Below are 22,465 nucleotides of genomic sequence, written 5' to 3' on the forward strand. Positions count from 1 at the left end.
TCTTCAACTACATTGTACTTGCTAGTTATTGTATTTTATTAAAAAAGATTCCTATATGTGAAAGATGAAAAGTGTACCTCAAGGTGCTCAATTAAAAACATTCAAATATTTAATTGGTCTTCCACATTATAAACGATTGTTGTTTACAAGGCGTGAACTCGTGCTATGTTTTATAACCTTACTCACTTGATCGATGAATACACTCCAATGAAAAATGTTGTCATGTAATATGTTAAAGAGCTATTACATGTATAATCAATGCATAGGCGTCGGAACTGGGTGGAGGGGTAAGGGGTTCTCCCCCCCCCCCCCCCCCCCACACACTTTTTTTTGCAAAGTTAGACATAGCCACAATCAAATTCTTTTTTTTTTGCTTGTCAAGATTTCTGATAAGGTCTAACCCCCCCCCCCCCCTCAATGAGCCTCAGACTGCAATGTATTGACAGGCATATCGCTCTATTTTACTAAGGCCCACACTTTATTTTCATCTTTATTCAAGATCACATTAAAAAATGGCTACAAATCAAGATGATTTTCCGCTGTAATTTTTTCTTACGAATAGCGATGATAGATTTATCCCCGTAACAGAAATGTTTTAAACTGTTTTAAAGAGATCGTTTTAATTTAATTGTGTCTGAATAACAACCAAAGTTGGTGTAGATTCATCGCATAAGAAGGTGGCCCCAAAAAGTTGTTATAGCATATTATCCTTTTAATTTTTTTCTGTACAAGTACTTAACGTTTATTGAGACATTTCTAGTGATAAAATTTCAGCGTCAATCGTAGAATTATAAGCAAGATACAGAACTCACAATTCTGCTTGGTTTGAGTCAATTTTTTGTTCACATGAGTTAATTACATTCAACTTAAGATTTTTAAACTTGGTATTTCCTATTCAGAATGAACAAAAGCATGACCTCAGTTCTGGGAGCAAAGCTCTGTATCTTGCTTATAATTCGAACTTTGACTCAGCTGAAAATGATTAGTAAAGACAAAATTGTAAATAAACAATTAAAACAGAAGAAACATGCACTAAAACAAAGAAAGAGCACAATTTATTTTTCATAATATATATATACCTATATATTTCTAGCAGCAAAAACAATCTCCGTTTAGACTGAAAATGCAGAGCATCTTAACAAAACACGTTGTATTATAATCAACCATAACGTAGAGATCGTACCGAATTACCAATAAAATGTATAGTATTTATAATATAATATGCTGTTAGTGCATCAAAGTATGCTAATTTTGCGCAGGTGAATATGTTTGATTTAATACATAAACTCCCAAAATACAGGTAATATTTCCTCTCAAGTTAAAAAGCATAAACGAAATTCAAAACAACGTAAAACCACGGTCAGGAATGAAATGGTCAACGCATCGAAAGATTGAATCTCAATTGACTTCACTAAATTGGCACAAATATATTTAGCATGTTTCAAGTATTCCTTCGCATGTAAACTGTTGCACAACAAGCAAATACATCTTTGTCAGTTTGACCCGTTTACCATGCGTCAACATTCAAACTTGGCTGCCTTAAACAATGAACTTTCGTTTTCGATATGGAATACCGAACCCGAAGTTATAAACTGATTGACAGCGATTATCTCTTTATTTTTATTTTCGTTAATTACTCAAAATTGAAACAGAGTTCGCCAATAATTTTTTGCAATTTATGATTTCCTTTCCATAAGGATTATTTTTGCAAAATTACGTTGAATTTGCTTCAATAGTTCTTGAGAAGAAGATTTTTTAAAATGCACCCCCTTTTTCTACAGTTTCGAGGTTTTCTCCGTTTAAAATAAAGATCGGTCTTTCATTTCTGCAATTTATAATCACCTTTCTAAAGGGATGCTTTGTGCCAACTTTGGATATAATTGACGAAGTGGTTTTAGAGAAGAAGTTTAAAATGTGAAAAGACGGACGGACGGATAGACGGACGACGGACAAAAGGTGATTAGAAAAGCTCACTTGAGCTTTCAACTAAGGTGAGCTAAAAACCAAAAAAAAAAAAAACAACAACAAAAAATCCGAACATTCATATTTAACATAATGGTCAAAATTCTAATGAAATATAAATGGTGGTTTTAATATTAACTGGTAAAAATGACAATTTTTCTTTTAAAAAAAATATAAACAATATCAAATTTTCTAACTTTAAAGAATTTATAAACGATTTATCCAGATACGATCGTTGGTGTCTGTTAGAGTTCCAGAATTTTTTTAAGGGGGGATCAATAACATATACTCAAGTTATATTTATTGACTATATACGGTTAGAATAATACACCTTTATTCCCATCCTACAGTATCGATCAGACCAAACCAAACAGAAGGTAAACCCCAACTAAACCCTGAATTTACTTTCTGGGATTACTCCGGGTTTACTAGAGTAAACCAAAAGTAAACCCATAGTGGACACAAAAAGTAAACCCCGATCAGAAAGCAGACAGTACATGTGTATTCATAATATACATGTACAAGGGGCGGGAATTACAGGCAGTAGGATAGTAAGATAAATCAAAGTATTGACGGGAGTTGATTTTATCGATTATCATTTATTTTAAAATCAACTTATCTTGCGTGGCAATTAGTTTCTAGTTTTTATTTAAATTACGCACTTTTTTATATAATTAGACTTTTCAGACAAGAATTAAGAGAAACCCCATATGAATCATGTTGTGTAATATTTAAAAATAGATTTCAAACTATGTATTAACAATCGAAACAATTTTAAAAAGTGTATGGATCAAAGCAATATTGATATTGAACTCCAGTCTCGTTCAACCAGACGCTTAGCTGTCTCCGTTAATCTCCGACAAGCAAGAGAGCCTCTCTGTTTGTCGAAGATTTACGGAGACAGCCGAGCTTTTGGTTGAACGAAGTTAAACTCTGGCGTAGGAATACAAGAGAGTACATGGATATCTAAATTGTTCGTATAATATAAAATCTTAAGAGAAACCCCATATGAATCATGTTGTGTAATATTTTAAAATAGATTTCAAACTATGTATTAACAATCGAAACAATTTTAAAAAGTGTATGGATCAAAGCAATATTGATATTGAACTCCAGTCTCGTTCAACCAGACGCTTAGCTGTCTCCGTTAATCTCCGACAAGCAAGAAAGCCTCTCTGTTTGTCGAAGATTTACGGAGACAGTCGAGCTTTTGGTTGAACGAAGTTAAACTCTGGCGTAGGAATACAAGAGAGTACATGGATATCTAAATTGTTCGTATTATATAAAATCTTACTATTTTCAAAGTGTTTATATACAAGTACCACTGACGAAATCCATGATCATCTTTACGAAGTCTTGTTGCATCTTCTATTTGCAAACATGTCCCGCTATTGTAAATATCATTTTACCAAAAAGTAGCATCTTTTAATTGGACAAATAACGTTGTGGATTTTATGTTATGTTTTATTTTTCCTCTAATATCGGCGTTCGTTTTCTACATTTTGTACCGTTAATAATACCCGGTACTTAGTGAAATTAGTATTTTAAGTAGTGCAATTTTTTAATACGTTTGCATTACTTGACAGTTGTTCATTCCTGCAGCTATATACATAAGATCTGAATATAGAGATCTAGACGTTGCCTGGTTTGATTTTCCGTTTATAAATTGGGACTATGGTGTTCTGATCCCAAAATATTAATAGTTATACAACACATTTGGACGATTTTTAAAAACAAAATATACATACCTGTGAAAGATGCAATTAATTCAGATGAAACGGGAAATATCCAAGAAAACGTCATTGACACATTATCATTTTTTTAATCGGAAAAATTCAGAGGATCGAAAACAAATTTCTTACGGAGATTTATAATGGGAAATGTTGACCTCTTTTCTCCATTCGTAGGTCACTCAGAATACCTCGCACATTTTTTCAACGTTATCATCCGGGTCAGTTGAAATGCAAAACCCTGTAGACTTCTTTATTTTTAGCTGTGTATTGAACCTAATGAGCTAGAGAGGACGTTTTAAAGAAGAAATCATGAAAAATGTTCATGCTTCTGAAAGAACATCGCTTGAACCCTGAGGTACATAAAAATATCGAGCTATTCAGCAAAATGTGAATCGAGGATATTTTAGGACAGGGTATGGTGGTCAATGCATGTACTGTTGATTTTGGGGAAATAATTATTCTTGAATAATTTGTCTCGGATTGATAATCTTTCAAAAAAATTAAATATTAGACAAAGGATATCGGTTTTAGCATGATAAACAAATCTATAAAGTAAATAACATTAGATAAGATTTTCCGTTTTCTGTTCCGTTCCGTTTTCCGTTCCGCGTTTTAGCAACACCCCGTTTAGTTGACCCCAATCGCAAATCCCGAGTAAATCCAAAGTGGACACAAATTCTTAAGAAGTAAACCTATAGTAAATCCAAGGAAAACCTCAAATGTAAGCCCAGGGTTCAGATGGTGTATACTCTGGTGTTAGGTTGGGTATAATCAATACTGTAGGTTTTTTTTCTTCAAAAACAAAATATATTTCAGTTGCAAAACCATCTCTTGGAATAGGATTGGTATTGTCATACCCCCGCTTCAAATGAGATTGGGAGTCTGCGTCATATACTCGTCTGTCTGTGTGTTTGAATGTATTTGTGTTTGTCTGTCTATAACACATTTATGTTCCATTTTTCCCGTAATTTAATGCTTGAAATTTTAAGTCTTTGAATAGGTATGTCATGTGGTGGGATTCATTTTTATCATTGTCAATCTGAAGAATCAATATTGAAATATGAGTAAAAATGGATTAATAGAGATGTGGATCTTCATTATCATTAAAATATTTTATCATTTTCTATTTGGCAACTCCTCGGGATTACACCATTTGATGCCCCCGACATAAAAACACATGAATATATATGGCTACAGTGTAGGCGGTAAGATGAATCTCAACAGTTTTCAAGATAGTCAGCCTTTTTTCCGTTTCATGAGGGTCAAAACCATCCACAGGATCATGATATACATAGTATTTGATATGCCATAAAACATAAAAACAGAAGAAAAAAATATAATTGATGAAGAATGCATGTTTTCAAGATACTTAGTCTTTTTGAGTTTGTTGGAGGGTAGGGTGAAGGGTGAGGTGATGACCCCAGGTTTATGTCTGAATTGCGTCTTGACATGATCAACGGGAATATATATGGGTAAGGGATATCAAACAATTTTATGGTTAAGGGATAAGGATTAAACCATATACAAGACATTTTAATAATTTGTAAATAGTTGATAAAGAGGGGGTGGATAAAGCCCCTGAGCTTTGATAAATGTTATAAACATAAATCAATTTCAAGTCAGTTCCACAGCCTTTTTATTTGGCAATATTTGGAGGGGAGTTATCCATACATGTAACTGTTTGTTCTGCAGACAGTTTACACATTTGTATACAGAAATTACTCTTGCGCGATTGTTTAGTGTAAAGTTACTGATAATAAATTTATTGGCTACTACGCAATGCAAGTAAAAAAAATAAAAATTTCTCAGTAGAATTTCAACACATTGTCATAATATATAAGAACTTTTAAATGGCGGTGGGTTTGTAGCAAACATACAGTTAGATTCATAAAGTGGAAATAATATCAGGTTTAGCACGATATCTTAATTTATAAAATCCAGTGCAATTATATGATATTAGTTATAGGTTATAAGGCTGTTGTTACAAAGTAGTTATAATAATGTGAGCTATTCAGATCTTTGGTTTTGTAAATTATTGAAATATAAAAGCGTTACGTCTAAGTTGTTTCCTACAATTGTCATAGAAAACGTTACATATAATATCTAAAATATCAAAAATCATTTAAGAGAACTTTGCCTTGACCTTAACCCTTGACTTCAGCAATCCAGTTCATGCATTTCGTTTCTTTGTAATAAACATGGATTATTTATTTGTGTAGTATACAGGAATTAAGTTAAAGAGGAGAAAATAAGTCAAGACGAGGATTATGCAGTGAGCTTTCACATAGAAACTTGACGTAAAGTCACCGCAGAAAATATGATAGAGTGGTTACTATAGGGCAAATGCATAGTGGGGCCTCAATTAGACTGCTTAGAGTAACAAAAGTCTACGACATTATAAAGTTTTCCGTAGTCATCAAGATAGTTGAAAGTAGCAAGTAATATCAAGGATTTACAACGATAATAATATATTTACATCCACCAAGTATTTTTCCCTATATTAAAACTAATAGTAAATTCATAACTCTATAGAAACAACAATACTGAAATCTTCCAGCCCCGTTCATCGATTGGTCGAAACCTACATGTACAGCAACCTACATAATACCACGGACTGCACAAAACAATCAAGATCATGTCAGACTCTAATTCCAATGGGATACGATCTGGCTGTTACTTTTAGATAACGTACTGATGTACATAATGTACATTAACAGCACTTAAGTGGATTTTACCAACTTTTTACAATCAATTTATTAATTTGTTAAAAGATAGATGTAAATGTGTATGTGTCATAATATAAAATCTTGTTTTGAGATTCATGCAGGTTCTTAAGGTAGCCATCATTGCAGAAAAAACTTAACCCGCTAAAGAAAATGAATTAGCATACTTATTCCTGCCACATCCTACAATTAAGCTGCTTAACATATATTAACTTTCAACAAATGTATTTGTCAATATTAGGTACATTCATTGTAATTATGACCCGTAACAATATTAGAATCGCCCAAGCAAGATCTCGTCAAACTTAAATCATTCTTATTGATCACATTTTTCTTGAAAAATTATCACAGAAAATTTCAACCTTTTCTTTTTACGTTAAAAACAAAATAATCATATTTTGCTTCTAATGAGCCTTTTTGTATGGGTTAATCATGCAAAATAATAAAAATTAAAACAAGTACAGGGAAGTGTAATTAGGGAAAACACCTCGGCAAGGCTTTTCCTGTGATATATTAATATATAATTATATTGTGCATATTTTTATGATCATAAGGCCTACAAGACAAAAGCTAACAGCATCTAGTTTACACCTGTACTTTGACTTTTATTTAGATTGGTCAAACCGACTGCGGAATGTCACCGTCACTGTAGGACTGACAGAATCTGATGTCAACACTCTCTGTGGTTTCTTTGCTGGTCCCGGTACTCTGTCACAGCTGGTCGTCATCGACTGTCCGACATTACCACAGGGAAGATTCGTTAAGATCTCCAAGACAACTGAGTATCTCACTCTTTGTGAAGTTGATGTGTTTGGTGTCCCTGTCTGATATTCATTAAAGCCGATGACTAGGCTGAAATGTTGCCAACTTCAGATACATGTATATTTTTTTGCATCTTGAGGAAATGATTATCTGGTCTTATATAATGTGACTTTACAAATCGCTTCAAGTTAAAATTCTACATCTGTTGCCCTATTTATCCCTAAATATGTTTTTGCTTTTAATGTTACATGTCTGACTTTTATTTATAATGCTTCTTACATTGGATATAACTGTAAAGCTTTTTAATGTACCTTTATACTTAATTCAACGTATTTTAAATTATTTTGATCAGTACGTATTGGTTTTATTTCTGTTTAATTACTGTGGTGTCAATAAATTACATTTAAGGTATATTTTGTTTTCTTTTAATAGAACATTAATTTGGTAAACATGGTAATTATTTACACAACAAAATATATTACATAACTTTTTTCTAATGGAGTCTTTTAGATTTGAAATAATTGAAGACAATTTGAAACCAGAACTTATTTTGATTGCTCTGTGCAGAAAATATAACATTTAAAATTGTGTAAACTAAAATATAATCAAATTAGAATTCAGTACAACCCGTCGCTAACCCGAAGCTTTTTAAAGCTGAACATCGCTCGTAAACAGGCAATGTTCGCCTTATTTCTTCTTCATCACTGCTGTCCCTACAACCCCTATATAAGGCACAGACCTCTAAACAGTTCAAAGTACTTTGCTGTAGAGGTCTCACCTGTGTGGACGTACATCGTCGCCGTGCTACTCGGTCGCAATGAAATTATCAAATTTTACACACAGGAGAATACTAACATCAAATTAATCGGTCAATTTATTATTTACAAATAGAATATGCACATTGATAAGAAATAAATGCATTAAATCCAAAGACCACGAAAAGAATACCACTCGTCGGCCACGAGTTTCATGTGTGCAATCGGGTGTTCCGAAATCGAAGGGTTTATATACAAGGTACTTGACATTGTGTGCCGGTGCCTATTTATGAGCGGCATTCAGTTTTAAAGTAAATCTGTGTGAAAAAATGTCACACTGACTTTGCAATATATTTTCTTTTTGACTTTGCAAATATCCATACTAGATAGAACTATCGGACGATATCATAGCATCATACTCTATCATTTAATTGGAAACATTAATCCATTATTCTTTGAAGAATAAGGAATGTATTAATTTACTTAATTCCCGTATAAAATCTTAATTACGTTGATTTAATTCTCACGTATGCCGTTAAAATCCCCTTTTCTTATTATATTTCATTCACTTTTGAACATGATAATTCAAAATTAATAAAGAATAAATCAGCAAAAAAAAAACCCTAAAAAACTGACGCAAATAAAAAGTACACATTTCACTTATGTTCGCAAATATTGTTACACGCGAAAATAACTAAATATTGGACATGTGTGAATATCAGACTGTTTAAGAGTCTTAAACCTAACTAATTACAAAATCAAATATACCTAAACCTAACTAATTACAAAATCAAATATATTTAAAACAATGTTGCATCAAATGATTTCAGTTGGTTATATTAAGAATTTTGTAAAATAACAAAGGTTAAGGCTGTTCTATTGTTATTTTAAACTCCGAGTTCAAACCTAGGAAAATAGTCAGTGTGCATTAAAACTTAACAATATCAAGCTGGTACACAATTTTACATGATTTAAAGCTATAAGGTCTGTTTCAAAGACACCTTCTTAAAAGGTGTCATAATAGCAAGTGGTATTTCCTTCATATATATAGTTTGGCTGATTGGTGCAAAATTGCTCACTAAATGAAGAAAGCACCAACTTTTGCATGGTTGTATATTTCAGTGTACTAAGCATAATTAACAATGGACCAACTCTCAAAAATCAATGTGGCCGCCATTTTCAGGATGGCCGCCATATATTTTATCGTTTTATAACTTTGTTCAAAAGAATAACTTTTTTTGATCCTATGAGTTCATATTTTACACAGTTGATAGGTTGTGGATGCTTTAATAGACGTTCTAACATTCAAAATAAAAAGAATATTAATATGGCCGCCATATTTAAAATGATAATAATTCAAAATTCAACAAAATTTATTAATTTTGATTAAATTAGGACCCTTAATCAATAGTTAAATTTGATCTTTCAATATGATTATCAGTTTTGGAAGGCAGTTTTACCAATCAGGAAAACGCACGTGTGCCACTAGTTTATATCAAAGTGGATTAGATGAGCAAATGATTATGCACAGAACGGGTCACCGAAGCATAAGTTGAGTCCGTAAATACAGAGAGAGTCCAAAGAGCAACTGAAGGATGTAAGCAACCTTTTAAATCCTCCATCGAAAAAAAAATGAAAACTGAAGCTGAAACCGATAGCAATTTATTTAACCTTGCAACAGTTACTCCTTCATGCGACAGTGTGCCCATTCCTTCTCTCAACAAAGAAAATGTTTCTGTTCCTTCATCAAGTTCATGCAACACATCTTACTCAAATTGCAACTTTACTACTATTTACCCTGTAGGGCCCTCAACTCTTGCATCCCTGATGGCAAATGAGTTTATTAACTCCAAAAGATGTATTTGTTTTTGTATGTGTTCTAGTTGTACATGAATCTTCTTTCAAAACAAAATAAAGGTTTGTTATTTTTCTGTGTGTTTTTATTTTCATGATATGCAGTTATCCCATATAGGATAACTGCAATATGTGTAAAGGTTTTACTGATTTATTAACAAGTGCCTTTAACATAGGGGCAACGGAAGCATCATAGGTCAATATGTTTACCGTAAATGTGGAAAATTTTACGTCGATTAATGTTTGCGAATCTGAGTTAAAAAGCTATAGATTAAATTTTACGTTTTAAATTTTTGCGAATTTTCATCGGCGCTAAAAATAAAAAGCACTCAAATATTAATTTTCACACATATTGACATGCACACTGTTAGCTAACCTTCGGATATCGTATATTTCTGCCGCCTCTATAAATACTACAACTATAAAATCAATTTGATGTCTAGGCATGATTGATGGTCGGTTTTTTTATTTTAACCAACAAGCACGGTCCTAACGAATGTGGCGATAATACTTTTGTGAATATATTGACGTCCATTTTGAAATGGTAGCAATTTCTGAAACCAAGTCCTGAACTTTATTGTCTAGGCTTTCTCCTAACATTAGCGGCCGACCCCGTTTTTTCCTCGGGAGCTCTTCGATCTCCAGATTTAACTTTCTTTTACGAGCAGAAACATGTGTTTTTCTTAGATAGATTCTTTTACGTTAAATTCTCTAAAATGCTTCAAGGTTTTCGGAGTACCGTTTTCGTTTGCAAATTCCGCCACTTTCGCTCGCATTTCTTCTCTAAGGACGGTGTAATTTCCTCGTTTTTTCTTGGGGGTTTCACTGTTTTTGTACACATCGTTAACGAGTTTCCAAGCAATGGAGTTGCCATTCTCTGTGTTTAAAAGTACTGGTCTGTCTTTAAAAAAAAAAACAATTTAAGACAGACATGCTGCCAGTTAATCGAAGATACCAATGTTGAGTGAAGCCCTTCTCCACACGCGGGTTGTAGGGTGTAATAACCGGGTTATGTAAACAGGCGTTTTTTAAATGACTACTACTTACGGACACCTGTTCATATAGTAAGGAGTAGAGACCAGCCTTCGGCAAAATTTTTACTTACATTCTTTTTTTTATTGTTGATTATTTTTTTGGAAAAAAAAAATTTGCGAATGCAGAGCCACGCAAATTTGGTAAGATTTTATCTACGGTAAAAATTTCCAGATTTATGGTATAAACAAAATTTTTCACTTAAATGTTATATATATATATGATGGAAAGTTAACTGAAAAACATTTAATTGTTGCACATTTAATTTATCCTGGAATCAAGCCCATTAGTGTCCCATGTAAGGTCTACCAGGGGGGTTAGGGTACATGTATAAATCCCTCACTATAGATAAAACACATTCTGGCATTATTTCTCTGTGTCCATACAGAGCTTTCTACTTCTTCATCACGATTATAATGTTCAGCTTTTTTCGCTTGATATCTGGGATAGTTCCAAGCATATCTACGAGACATCACAGTCCAAAACTATTTGTACTTTGTTTTCCTAATAGCAGAATTCCTTGTATGTGGTGGTCACCATTACCGAGCCACTTCACGCATGGATAGCAGAATGAATATCTACATTCCTTGTCATTGATCTCTGGCATTGTATCGTCACCTCCATGTCAAGGATCACCACCTGCTGCTTGCTGCTCGATGATGTCAAGATTGTGGAAGCACTTACTTTCTGACTAACTCTTATCTCTAAATCTGTATTGTCTTCTACCCAGTTGTTAAAACAACACGCAAGTCAAAATCCCAGTAACTGTGTGAAAATAGAGCTCGGATGGAATAAGGTTCGACTTCTGTAATGTTTAAACAAACTTGCCTTCTAGGTTGTGACATTGACATGGTAAAGCAAAGAAAAAAGAAGAGTGTTCCATTCACTGATAATTTCATGTAGAATGGCAAGACTGATTCCAAGACAGACTGGGTCTGGACGAATTACAGACGTTTAGGCCCAAGCTAATTAGATGTTTAGGCCTCAAGATGTACAAAATATAAACATGTATAAATACATGGTGCTTTAAATTAGGTTCTATTTAAAATATGTTCAGAATCAGAAAATAATTTGACAATAGAATAATTAACATATTATTATAGACATTTCAATAATTTGCAGATTGTATTTATTCATAATAGAAAACAATGTAAAGTTATAATTGAGGAAAAGTGTATGTTAGTCAAACATCTTAAATGGGTGCTTTAACATCTTTGGGTCTAAAAATCCTATCAATTAAAGGCCTAAACATCGTGGTGCTTAATCCTCCTGCTACCGCCTGGACACCCACTTCCCATTGAACAGGAAGTGCCCAAATATCTCAAAAACGGTTGAGATCCCCACCCCTTAACCAAATATATTCGTTCCTTATGTCAAGGAGCATCAAATAGTATATAGGTCATGGGCCCCAAGGGTGGTCATGACCCCCCCCCCCCCTTCCCCCCCTTTGGACAGGAAGTGCCCAAATATCTTGAAAACAGTTGAGATCCCCGCCCATAAATCATATACTTGTTCCTTGGGTCATGCCGGTTCACCTGATGTACAGTATCAAATCAAATCATATCAATCAATTAAAATTAAAAACAAAAATGAGTCTCCTTGCAGCATTGAAAAGTAAGAGTTTATGGGCTTACATAAACAGAAATATTATATTAATTTTCAATAGAATTGGTAATTTTTTGTATTTATTTTCTCAGAATTTGTTAAATCTTATTGTTATAAGCTCTATTAAGTCATTTCAAGAAGAATATGTTATTGATGGTACATATAATTTAGCACGTGTAATTCATTTGATGGATATAATGACATTATCTAATAAAAAATTTTATTGGTTGTTTGAATATTGCTTTTACTAGATTATATGATCAGACAATTGAATCATAAGTGTTTAGTTAACCCCAACATACAACTATCAAGATGATATATTTAGAGGACTTTTTATCCTCTGGGATAGAATATCCTAACATGGTCATTCATAGGAGTTTAAATCCTATAAAAGCCTTTTATAGGATTAATTATCCTATCAACACCGATGATGGGAGAAAAAATCTCACGGAAGTTTATATCCCACAAAGATGTTTTTCTCACATGGGATTTTGGTGGGGTTTGAGATGGGATGAAAAATCCCACCAAAATCCCATGGGAATTCGATATTTGAGAGACAATTATAAGAAAACTAGAGCAATGTGTACATTTATGCTGACATGATAGGATCAAAGTAAAATGTCCCACCAAGATATATAAACAAAAGTAGGCTATGTCCAACGGAAAGGGTAGCTAAAAGCCCGGACTTTGTCATGTCCGGACTTAAATGTCGCTCTGTTAATAGTGAGCACTGTTATGTACATTCTGTCAAATATTTTAACACTTTTTTCACGCGAAATTCTCTTATCTTGCAATAACACACTGACTATCCAAATTACTTTGAAATCGACAGCGCATGCCGGACAATGCAGGATTCATCAAGCCTCACAGCACGTGGCCTGGGTACTATACCTATGCACTGAATGTGTTGGGGTTTTTCTTTGCGTTTAAGGGTGTAGTCTGGATGTTTAATTTATTTGTTTTACTATCCTTATAGTAGGTTTAGTATGCATGCTATGTAAAACTAAACTAAAATGTGCCATGCTACGATCACGGTTGTCTGTACTTAATGGAATACTCAAGTTCACATAGCAGTGGTTCAACTTGTTGAATAATCATTTTATTGAATCGATGCCGGGGGAGGGAGTGTAGCTATACATAGAAAGATATATCTCCGCAGGAGATTAATTGATGCTTTTTTTCATGTATCTTGTGGGGTGTATAGATTGTTCAGTTTTCGAATAGACTGTTATCTATGATACAATGAAATATTTACCGTCCACAATTTGGGTTGCATATATATAAATATACAAATAATCTGTTTTTAAACGTAAAATCGGTTGTTTGAATGATTTAGTTTTAAGTTGTAATTGATATGTAATATTCAGAAGTACCTGTTCATATGTACATGTATGCCATTGAACATTCTGAAATGTTTGGAGATACATTATGATGTTTGATATATGGATTCCAATTATATCCCGTTCCAACCATCCATCGTACCATCGCCTTCTTCACAATGTTCGTAATGCTTGTTACCATCACCCCTTTTAAAGCTGACATGAATTCATAAAAGCATTTGGTCGCCATATTAGTTTCGATAGCTCCTCTACTGTCACTGGGGTGTATATACCGGTTGAGAAAGTAACGGTCGGTTGCTTTCTGATCGAGGCATTCAGGTTGCACGGACTTCTAAATGCATGATTTACACAATGTGCATGTAGTAAAATGTAATAAATAATAAAAGAAACAACAATCAATAAAATACAAAATATATTTATTCTTTGACAGAATTTCCAAGGTATCCGTAATATTTTGCACAGGTAATGCTGCCTTACTTCGCATGCACATCGAACACGTGTGTCGTTCATACAGAGTGCATAACGTCTGCATCATTTTTAAAACCCCGGCGGCAGTACATCCAACACAGTAGCTAATTGATAGTCAATCCAAGAACGTAACAACGTTACATCGTTTCCATCCGTTCCTACAAAAACGCTCCGTTTCTAAAATCCATGCGATCATTGACATTGCTCGATCTGCCACAGTGTGCAGTTTGCGCATATGCGATGTTATAATATACACAGGAAAACGGTCTACATTTATCGAGGATCTTTGAAATATCTGTGGCTGGATTTCAGTCTGCCTTGTTTCGTCATTCATTGGATATGCCTTGCCAGTGAAGTGGTTGTCATATTATGTTTGTTGCCAAAGTGTTTCTACACGTCTTTTCGTCCAAGGTAACTGGTTCGGGTGAATGAAATACCTGAATGCGGTGAAGCATGAATAGTGCTCTCGGCCTTATATAGGGGGTGTGTAGCGATGAGCATATATCGTGTTTCCCACCGCTAAGATGGCGAGATAGTCGGGGAAACTGATAGGAATGAGCAACAACTTACCAGGTAGGCGTTAAGTATCTTTATATACTGCAATCAGTTATCTTGTACAATACACAAAAACGTGCGCCCTGCGTTCTGCAGACGATCTCTCTCTCTATCTATATATCTGCGCATGGGCGAATTCATCCGGTGCCCGATGAATTCGCCCCCGCACTAAAAATAGTGGGCAAAATCACCACACTCCCCCCAATTTTAAAAACCTAACCCCCGATTTTACATAAACAATGACATATACATTGATACAATTTAAACCCCTATGATTGACAATACCAAGATAATTATCTAAAACACTGTGATTTACCATTACTTAGAAAAACAGATATTAATAGTTCATAAATCATGACCAAATAAACAGTCATTGTCAATCAGTCACAGGTAATGGCTGTCCGGAATGGGAGCATCATGATCCAAGGCCCTCTCGTCTCTTCTGGCGGTCCATGGTCCCTCATCCATAGCGATTCCTTCGCTGGAAACAACTTAAAGAATGAACACATCTACTGGGAGGATACACGGCTCGTAGGAAGACCGACGATCAGCGTTTCTGCCCCAACTGCTTTGCAAAGAAGGTGCAGAAGTTCCTCGTCACCACCTCTGCAAGGTGTTCCGCAAATTCTCCGCGTAGGTTGCCACCAATTGGTATACCTTTCCAATATGTCTTGGCGTCATTGGACGGCCAACCCCACATGGCAGGTACGGACTATCTGTCTCCACCAGTATCCGATCTTGTTGGATAGCTCTAACGCCTTCTTGTTGGGTATCCAACATGCTGCGGACCCTTCCGCTCACCCCAAAGTACACCGGCCTCCTGGTATCTATCCAGAGTTTGATCTGTGCTGGGCCCCCTAAGAAGCAGTGCAGATAGATAGGTGCCCGGATAGACACGCCCAACCCATCTAAAAGGGTTATGCAGTCTTGGGTGGGAACACGACTGCAGCTGTCCTCATCTGCACCTCTCAGATGCAACATCATATTGGAGGATGGGTCAACTCTGCGGAAAAATTCCGCAAGGATGAACTTTTGCTGGGGGTGATGTCCTTTGGTAGAGTAATCCAGGCCTATCTCTCCAACAGCCCTGCCCTTACTATTGCACATACTCATGGTAGCCGCCACATCAGCCCTTGTTGCTCGATATGCCTCTTTCGGGTGGATCCCTTTCGCAATCACCAACCCACTCTCTAACCTCATTGGGATGCGGGCCTCCTCCATTCCATAAACCAGGCACCCACAGGAAATGGTGACCAGCACTAAGGCGGGTCGGCTGTCTAGGGCCGCGGCATTCATCGCTCCTGTGAATGGACCTGGCATCCGTCCAGGGTGCCAATGGCAGTCCACCACCGCCAACTGGTGACCAGGCAACTCAGGGGGATCACTAGCGGGTAGTACCGCTTTAACCGACACACGGTGACCCTCCTCTTCTGGCTCCTGAATCCCCTTTCCCGACACAGAGATATCTGATCTAGAGCGAGAAAAATAGGTATTCCATCTCCCCTTCTTAACAGCAATGTTAATCCCCATTGCCATCAATCTTGGATGAACTAGAAGAGCCACATGACCGATTCTGCCTTGGCTAATCCCGGCAATCAGTCCACTACTTGGGCTGTCAAGCCCCAAAAAGTGTGAAACCCTGTTCACCACCTCCTGCACAGGCCTGGAGAACGTCCAGTCCACTCTCCCCAGTCGTCTCTCAGCCCACGCCCTCAACCTCTCCAGGGACTGCAATACAGGCTCTCTCTGGTGTGTTTGAAAGACCTCAGCTGATAGATCCGCTAGAAAAGACACAAACTCCTCAGGAGTCTGTGCTCCTCCAGCATGGTCCCTCCAAATGTGGTAGAGCATCGGCGTAGCTCCCGAAAATGTCTCCCTGCAACTGTGTACAGCGCACTTTCTTACTCCTCTTTCCCTCTTTTCATTGGTGTGGGCTCTCTCCTGACAAGGACGCATGCTAACTTCCCGATCTGAGCCACTGCTCTGGCTGATATCAACAACCGTCATACTGGCCCAGTTCTCCTGTCCAACTGGCTCCTTCAGCCCACCAGCACTCTCCTCCTCAAACATACCATCCTCCTCATCAAACACATACAATTCAAACTGCTCCTCCATCGCTGAATCTAAAATTAAAATATAACATTAGCAAATAAATTATATCCGAGGACACTCGGAAACCAATTGTATACCTAACAAGCTCTGGGTTTTTAATTAATGCTGATAAAACTACCCAAAACTTTTATACATATTCCCTTCTGCCCATCTATTAAAGAACACTCAGGGCACGTATACCGAGGTATCCTTTCTGCAATTTCAGCAGTAATACCCACACATTCCGGATGAAACCAGTCTCTGCAGGAATCACATTGCACCATTAACCCTTTCGGATTTTGTTTTTTACACACACAATATGACTTCCGTACCTTTATCAGTCCCCGCTTTGGCGGTTTTGCTACAATAGTTTCATCAGGCTTAGTATTACCCTTTGAACGAGACCTTGTACCCGTGAATGGTCCATCAGGCTGTTTCTTAGGTCTCTCCTCAGTGGCAATACCTGCAGGGTCTTTGGCGGAAGTACTATCTGTATTGCTTGATCCGCCAACACTTACCTCATCATCTGGTTGATCACCCGAGTCACTCAGCGACTTACTTTGCCGTGATCTCAAGTAATCTACCAACCACTTTGGCAGTTTCCATGCATCACATTTCTTTAGTTTGTCGTGATGCATGATCTTGACCTCCCGACGTGACTTCACAGCAAAAACTGTGTCGGACTTTGCTTCAACTATGACACCTGGTCCCATCCACATTGACTCTACCTGCGTTCCGGCGCCAGTACACAGCATCACCTACTTTAAATTGATGTTCTCTGGCTCTGATATCATAATCCCGCTTCATTGTTTTTTGTGCGGCTTTTAACTTATCCCTGGCAATCTCATGTGACTTTTTCAAATTTTCTTGCTAATCACGCATATATTTATCTACTTTTCCTTTCTCCATTTTGAAAATCATTGGAATCTGGGGGTCGATAAAGGATTGTTGCCGGCACATTGACCTCTCTCCCTAACATCAATTTGTTTGCTGTGTACCCAGTGTGCCTATTGATAGCAGACCTCAAAGCACCTGCTAGTGGACCCAAGTATTGATCCCAGCTCTTAGGACAGCCATCAATGTAACAGCGTACCGCGTCCATAAGCGTGCGGTTGTAACGCTCACATTGGCCATTCCCTGATGGTCTGTACGGTGTTGTCCGCGTTTTATGGATCCACAGGATCTCGCACATTTTTCGGAATAGCTCGCTCTCATAGTTCCTACCCTGATCTGTAAACACTTCATACGGGTACCCAAACCTTGAGAAAAATACATTGATGGCAGCTCTTGCGGTCACTTCCGCTGTCTGTAATGGTAGTGGAACACACTCCACCCACTTTGTAAAGCTATCCACCATCATGAGTATGAATTCATTTCCGTTCTCTGTGCGAGGTAATGGTCCAAGGAAATCAAGATGAACCTTTTCCATTGGACTACCTGCTTGATAACTCTTCAAAGCAGAACGATTTGGTAATGGACCCCTTTTGTTTTTACAACCGACGTCACATGTAAGAACATAGTTCTTCATGTCGTCGACCATCCGCCACCAATAAAAATTCGGCTTAAGCCTCTCTTTAGAGCGTTAAATACCTTGGTGTCCTGATGAAGGAATGTCATGATACAAATACAACACTTCTTCACGCAAAGCTTTAGGCACAAGAAGTCGCGAGGCATCTTTATTCTCCGCAGGTTTCCGCCAAATTACACCCCTATCATCTAACATGAAACAATCCCTTTCAAGAACATAACATTTCTCTTCAGGACTAGAGGTCATCAACTCACTCTCACTTGGCAAAACCCAAGACTCCAAGTATGCCCGAAGGAAAGTCAATATCTTATCTGCACTCTGCAGCCTAACCATGTCCTCTGCAGAATATGAAGACAGAGATATCCCTTCCCCGGCTGCTTGATCAGAATCTTTCTTCAGGACTCTTGTTGCTTTTTGCCTTACCAAGCTGACTCACTAACTTGTCCTCTCCAAATGTACTTATCTATATTGAACTGCCACTACTTCCCTTCATCACAACTAACTCAATTGAAGGAAAATCCACATTGACCTGACTTTGATCTAAAGGATCGAAGGGACCTGCAGCCAACAACTCTCTAATCTGTGGCCCTAAAGGTTTCATACCACTAGCATTTCCATCATCTGCGGTGGAACCCTCCGCAAACATCTGAGCCAACGGTATCACATCATCGATATCTGTACTGAAATCATGCCAGCGCTCGTGAGCTCTTCGGCAATATTTACATCCCCCACAAGGCAAGTCTCTCAACTGAATTTGTGAAGAGTAGCTCTGACAACTGTCTGCGATATCCCGCGACAGAGTATCAGCATTAACATGCTTCTTACCAGACCGATGGACTATCCGCATATTGTATTGACTCAGTTCCTCGAGCCAGCGTGCGATCTGATTCTGTGGATTTTTAAAGTTCATTAACCATACTAGACTATGGTGGTCCGTTCTAATCGTAAACTCACGACCAAGAAGGTAGTGTCTAAACTGTCGAGTAAACTTTATCACAGCTAGCAACTCTTTACGTGTTGTGCAATATCGACGTTGCTCTGTTGACAACACTGCGCTTCCATAGCCTATTGTTCTCTCCTGTCCATCTTGAATCTGGCTTAACTCTCCGCCAACAGCAAAATCTGAGGCGTCTGTGTCAAGAATAAAATGCCCTGCGCTTGTTGTTATTGCTAACACTGGTGCCTTGAGCAGTACACTAATCAGCTTATCAAATGCCTCTTGTTGTTTCGCTTCCCACTGGAACCCCGTCTTTCCAGTCAAATCATACAATGGTGCTGCCATTTTAGAGAAATGCGGAATGTAGCTCCTGTGATAGTTTGCAAAACCGAGAAACCTCTCGACTGCTTTGACATCCTTCGGCCTGGGCCATTCCCGTACTGCCTCTAAATACTGATCTCCCATCTCAACACCATCTTTGCTTACTGTGCGCCCCAAAAACTCTACTTTTGGGCGGAATAGCTCACATTTGCGAGGTTTGAACTTTAACCCAAAACTGCGGAAACGCTCAAAAACTTGGCGCAAATTGGCTAAATGCTTTTGTTCAGTTTTGCCTAACACTAGCACATCACCTAAGAATGCAAGAGCAATTTTCCAGTTAAGGCGGTGCAACACTAAATTGATAGCTCTGGCAAATGTTGCAGGGGCGTTGCATAAACCAAACCCCATCCGCGTAAATTCATAAAGTCCATACTTCGTGATGAAGGCAGTTTTCTTCATATCATCTGGGTGTATTTTAATTTGCCAGTAAGCTGCATTAGCGTCAAGCTTCGAAAACCATTTGTTTCCTGATAGAGTATCCATACATTCCTCTATAAGTGGCAAAGGAAAACTGTCTTTGACTGTGACCTTGTTCAGTGCACGATAGTCAACGCACCGTCTCACACTTCCATCCTTCTTACGCACAAGCACTGGAGCAGCGGCCCCGTCTGAAGTAGAGGGCTGGATTACCCCAGCTTCCAACATTTTATCCAAATGGCCTTCCTCCTCTCCCTGAAAAACTGCAAGAGTGCGGCGCATCCGCTGCTTAATGGGGCGCGCATCACCAGTGTCAATGCGATGCTCAATCTCTACAAAATTGCCCAAATCTAAATCATTGACTGCGAAAATATCTGCAAACTCTGTTACAAGGCTGACTGCTTCCTGGCGGACTTCCGCCGGAGCGTTTTCCTTCAGATCTCTGATGAGCGAGCTGACATGCTCACAATCCTTTTGCCCTTCCGTCGACACCCGACGCACTGAGGCATCGCTGTTTTTGACTGAACAAGCTGCTGTCGCTTTTCCAACAACACTTCCTGTTTTAACAATATGACTGCGGTCAGTCATATTCATGACACATAACTTGCCCTTATTCCCAGAAGCATTGTAAGTCCTGGACGCAACAATACCCAATGGGAGTACATTGGCTGGTTCAATGATAAAATCTGACATCTCAGTAGCCAAATCACATTCTATCACTTGAGCAGTATGCGGTGGAATCCGCACCCGCCTAGATGATTCAGCATTTAGCACCAACCAATCCACACTACTTGACATTTCAATCATGCCTGGTACCCCTTTGACTCTCAGAGCTCCTGTCTCACAGGAAATTTGTGCACCATGTGACCTAAGGAAATCAATTCCCAACAACATTTCATCCTGCAAGGGACCAACATAAATTGGATGAACAAACCTATATCCACCAACTGTAATTTCAACTTTACCCAAAAATTGAGCACGCATACCAGTTCCCTCACCCGCAAGTCTAATATTTGACTCCTCAACAATGTGCGGCTTGGGTTGCATAGAGTCGTAAACATTTTGTGATACTATTGTAATATCTGCAGCTGTGTCAACTGTGGCATTCACCTCCAAACCTGCAATTCCAACCAACACATGCCATGCCCCTGAACCTTCACCCTGACTACCAGACTGAACAGAAGGTAAAACATGTGCAGCATTGACTGACGGATTTTCGGCAAATGTAACCCGACCCCTCGTGGTCTGTGGCGAAACAGAAACATTTGACTCATTCTGCTCTGCCTTTTTGATAGTTGGGTTTGGGGGACCTGCATAACTGTTATGTGATCGTTGCGGACAGTTTCGCCTCATGTGACCTGGCTGCTTACAACCATAACAAATTATTGGCCTTCTATCCCCCTGACGACCCGGACTAGTAACACCACGAGATGGCACTGGGCTGCAGCGTTGGCCCGCGTTTTGTCTATCTGCAGCATCACTAGACCTATCTACTGGACGCCCCCTTCACACATACTCAGGTGAACGATTTTCTACAGGTGATACTGACCTGGGGTACCCAACTTCACTTGGGACTGACCGAACAGCCCTTTGACGATGAGCAATTGCACGACGACTCAACTGGAATGTCTTAACCCTCTTAATAGCCTCCTCTAGGGTATCTGGCGGTCGGTCAATTAATTGCTGACCCGCCTCACAGTCAAGGCATCCTAAAGCAAATCTCATAATCAACTGTTCCTGAAACATTTCAGGTGAGGTCCCACCCCCAAAAGCTTTCTGGGCTAAGTCCATTACTCTATCACCCCATTGTTCTATTGGCTCTGCAGGTTTCTGAGTAATTGAATTAAACTCTAACTGGGAAGCTGCCCGCAGAGAAGTTTTACCAAACCTCTCCTCCATGCGGAGTATTACCTCTTGAAAAGTAAGTGTAGCCCCCCTGCGGCGCAAAATGTCAAAATACTTCAAAGCCACCCCCTCTAGTGTCAGACTAAGTGCAAACAAACAATCTGCATCACACCAACCATGATATTCTGCAATGGTTGAAAACTTTGAATAGAATGGACCCCACTCAACATCCCCATTATACTTGACACCCTTTACCTCAGTGGGAATACTCCGACTTATTCCACTTCTACTACCTTGAGGTATAAGACTGGGTAACTGAGACCTATGAGTGCTAGACAATATAGGACTAGGGGTACTCCCTGACTGCCATACATTTGAAATGACTGGCTGCCTACTCTCATGTATGCCCGTTACTGGTTGTCCAGACGGACTTCCCTGGTAATTTGACATAAATGTTTTCTGCCAAGTTTGTGTTGG

At 38.1% G+C, this 22,465-nt stretch overlaps 3 protein-coding genes across 3 annotated transcripts in view; 1 reads left to right on the forward strand and 2 right to left on the reverse strand.

Moving 5' to 3' along the window:
- LOC136274997 (ATP-dependent DNA helicase pif1-like) overlaps nucleotides 1–22,465 on the forward strand; it is a 423,530-nt gene that overhangs the window by 347,421 nt on the left and 53,644 nt on the right. The window lies entirely within an intron of this gene.
- The window catches only part of LOC117685086 (fibropellin-1-like), a 187,130-nt gene that overhangs the window by 139,197 nt on the left and 25,468 nt on the right, over nucleotides 1–22,465 (reverse strand). The window lies entirely within an intron of this gene.
- Nucleotides 14,833–16,058, reverse strand: LOC105324727 (3'-5' ssDNA/RNA exonuclease TatD-like). Its single transcript, XM_011423887.3, has one exon. The coding sequence runs from the start codon at nucleotides 16,008–16,010 to the stop codon at nucleotides 15,387–15,389; it is 624 nt and encodes a 207-aa protein (XP_011422189.3). The 5' UTR covers nucleotides 16,011–16,058; the 3' UTR covers nucleotides 14,833–15,386.

This window comes from Magallana gigas, chromosome 1, assembly GCF_963853765.1.
Source record: "Magallana gigas chromosome 1, xbMagGiga1.1, whole genome shotgun sequence".
Classification (NCBI taxonomy): Eukaryota; Metazoa; Mollusca; class Bivalvia; order Ostreida; family Ostreidae; genus Magallana; species Magallana gigas.

Bases quoted from the DNA above. Each gene is read 5' to 3' on its own strand.
- LOC105324727 (XM_011423887.3), bottom strand. From the start codon at position 16,010: ATGGAGGAGGCCCGCATCCCAATGAGGTTAGAGAGTGGGTTGGTGATT.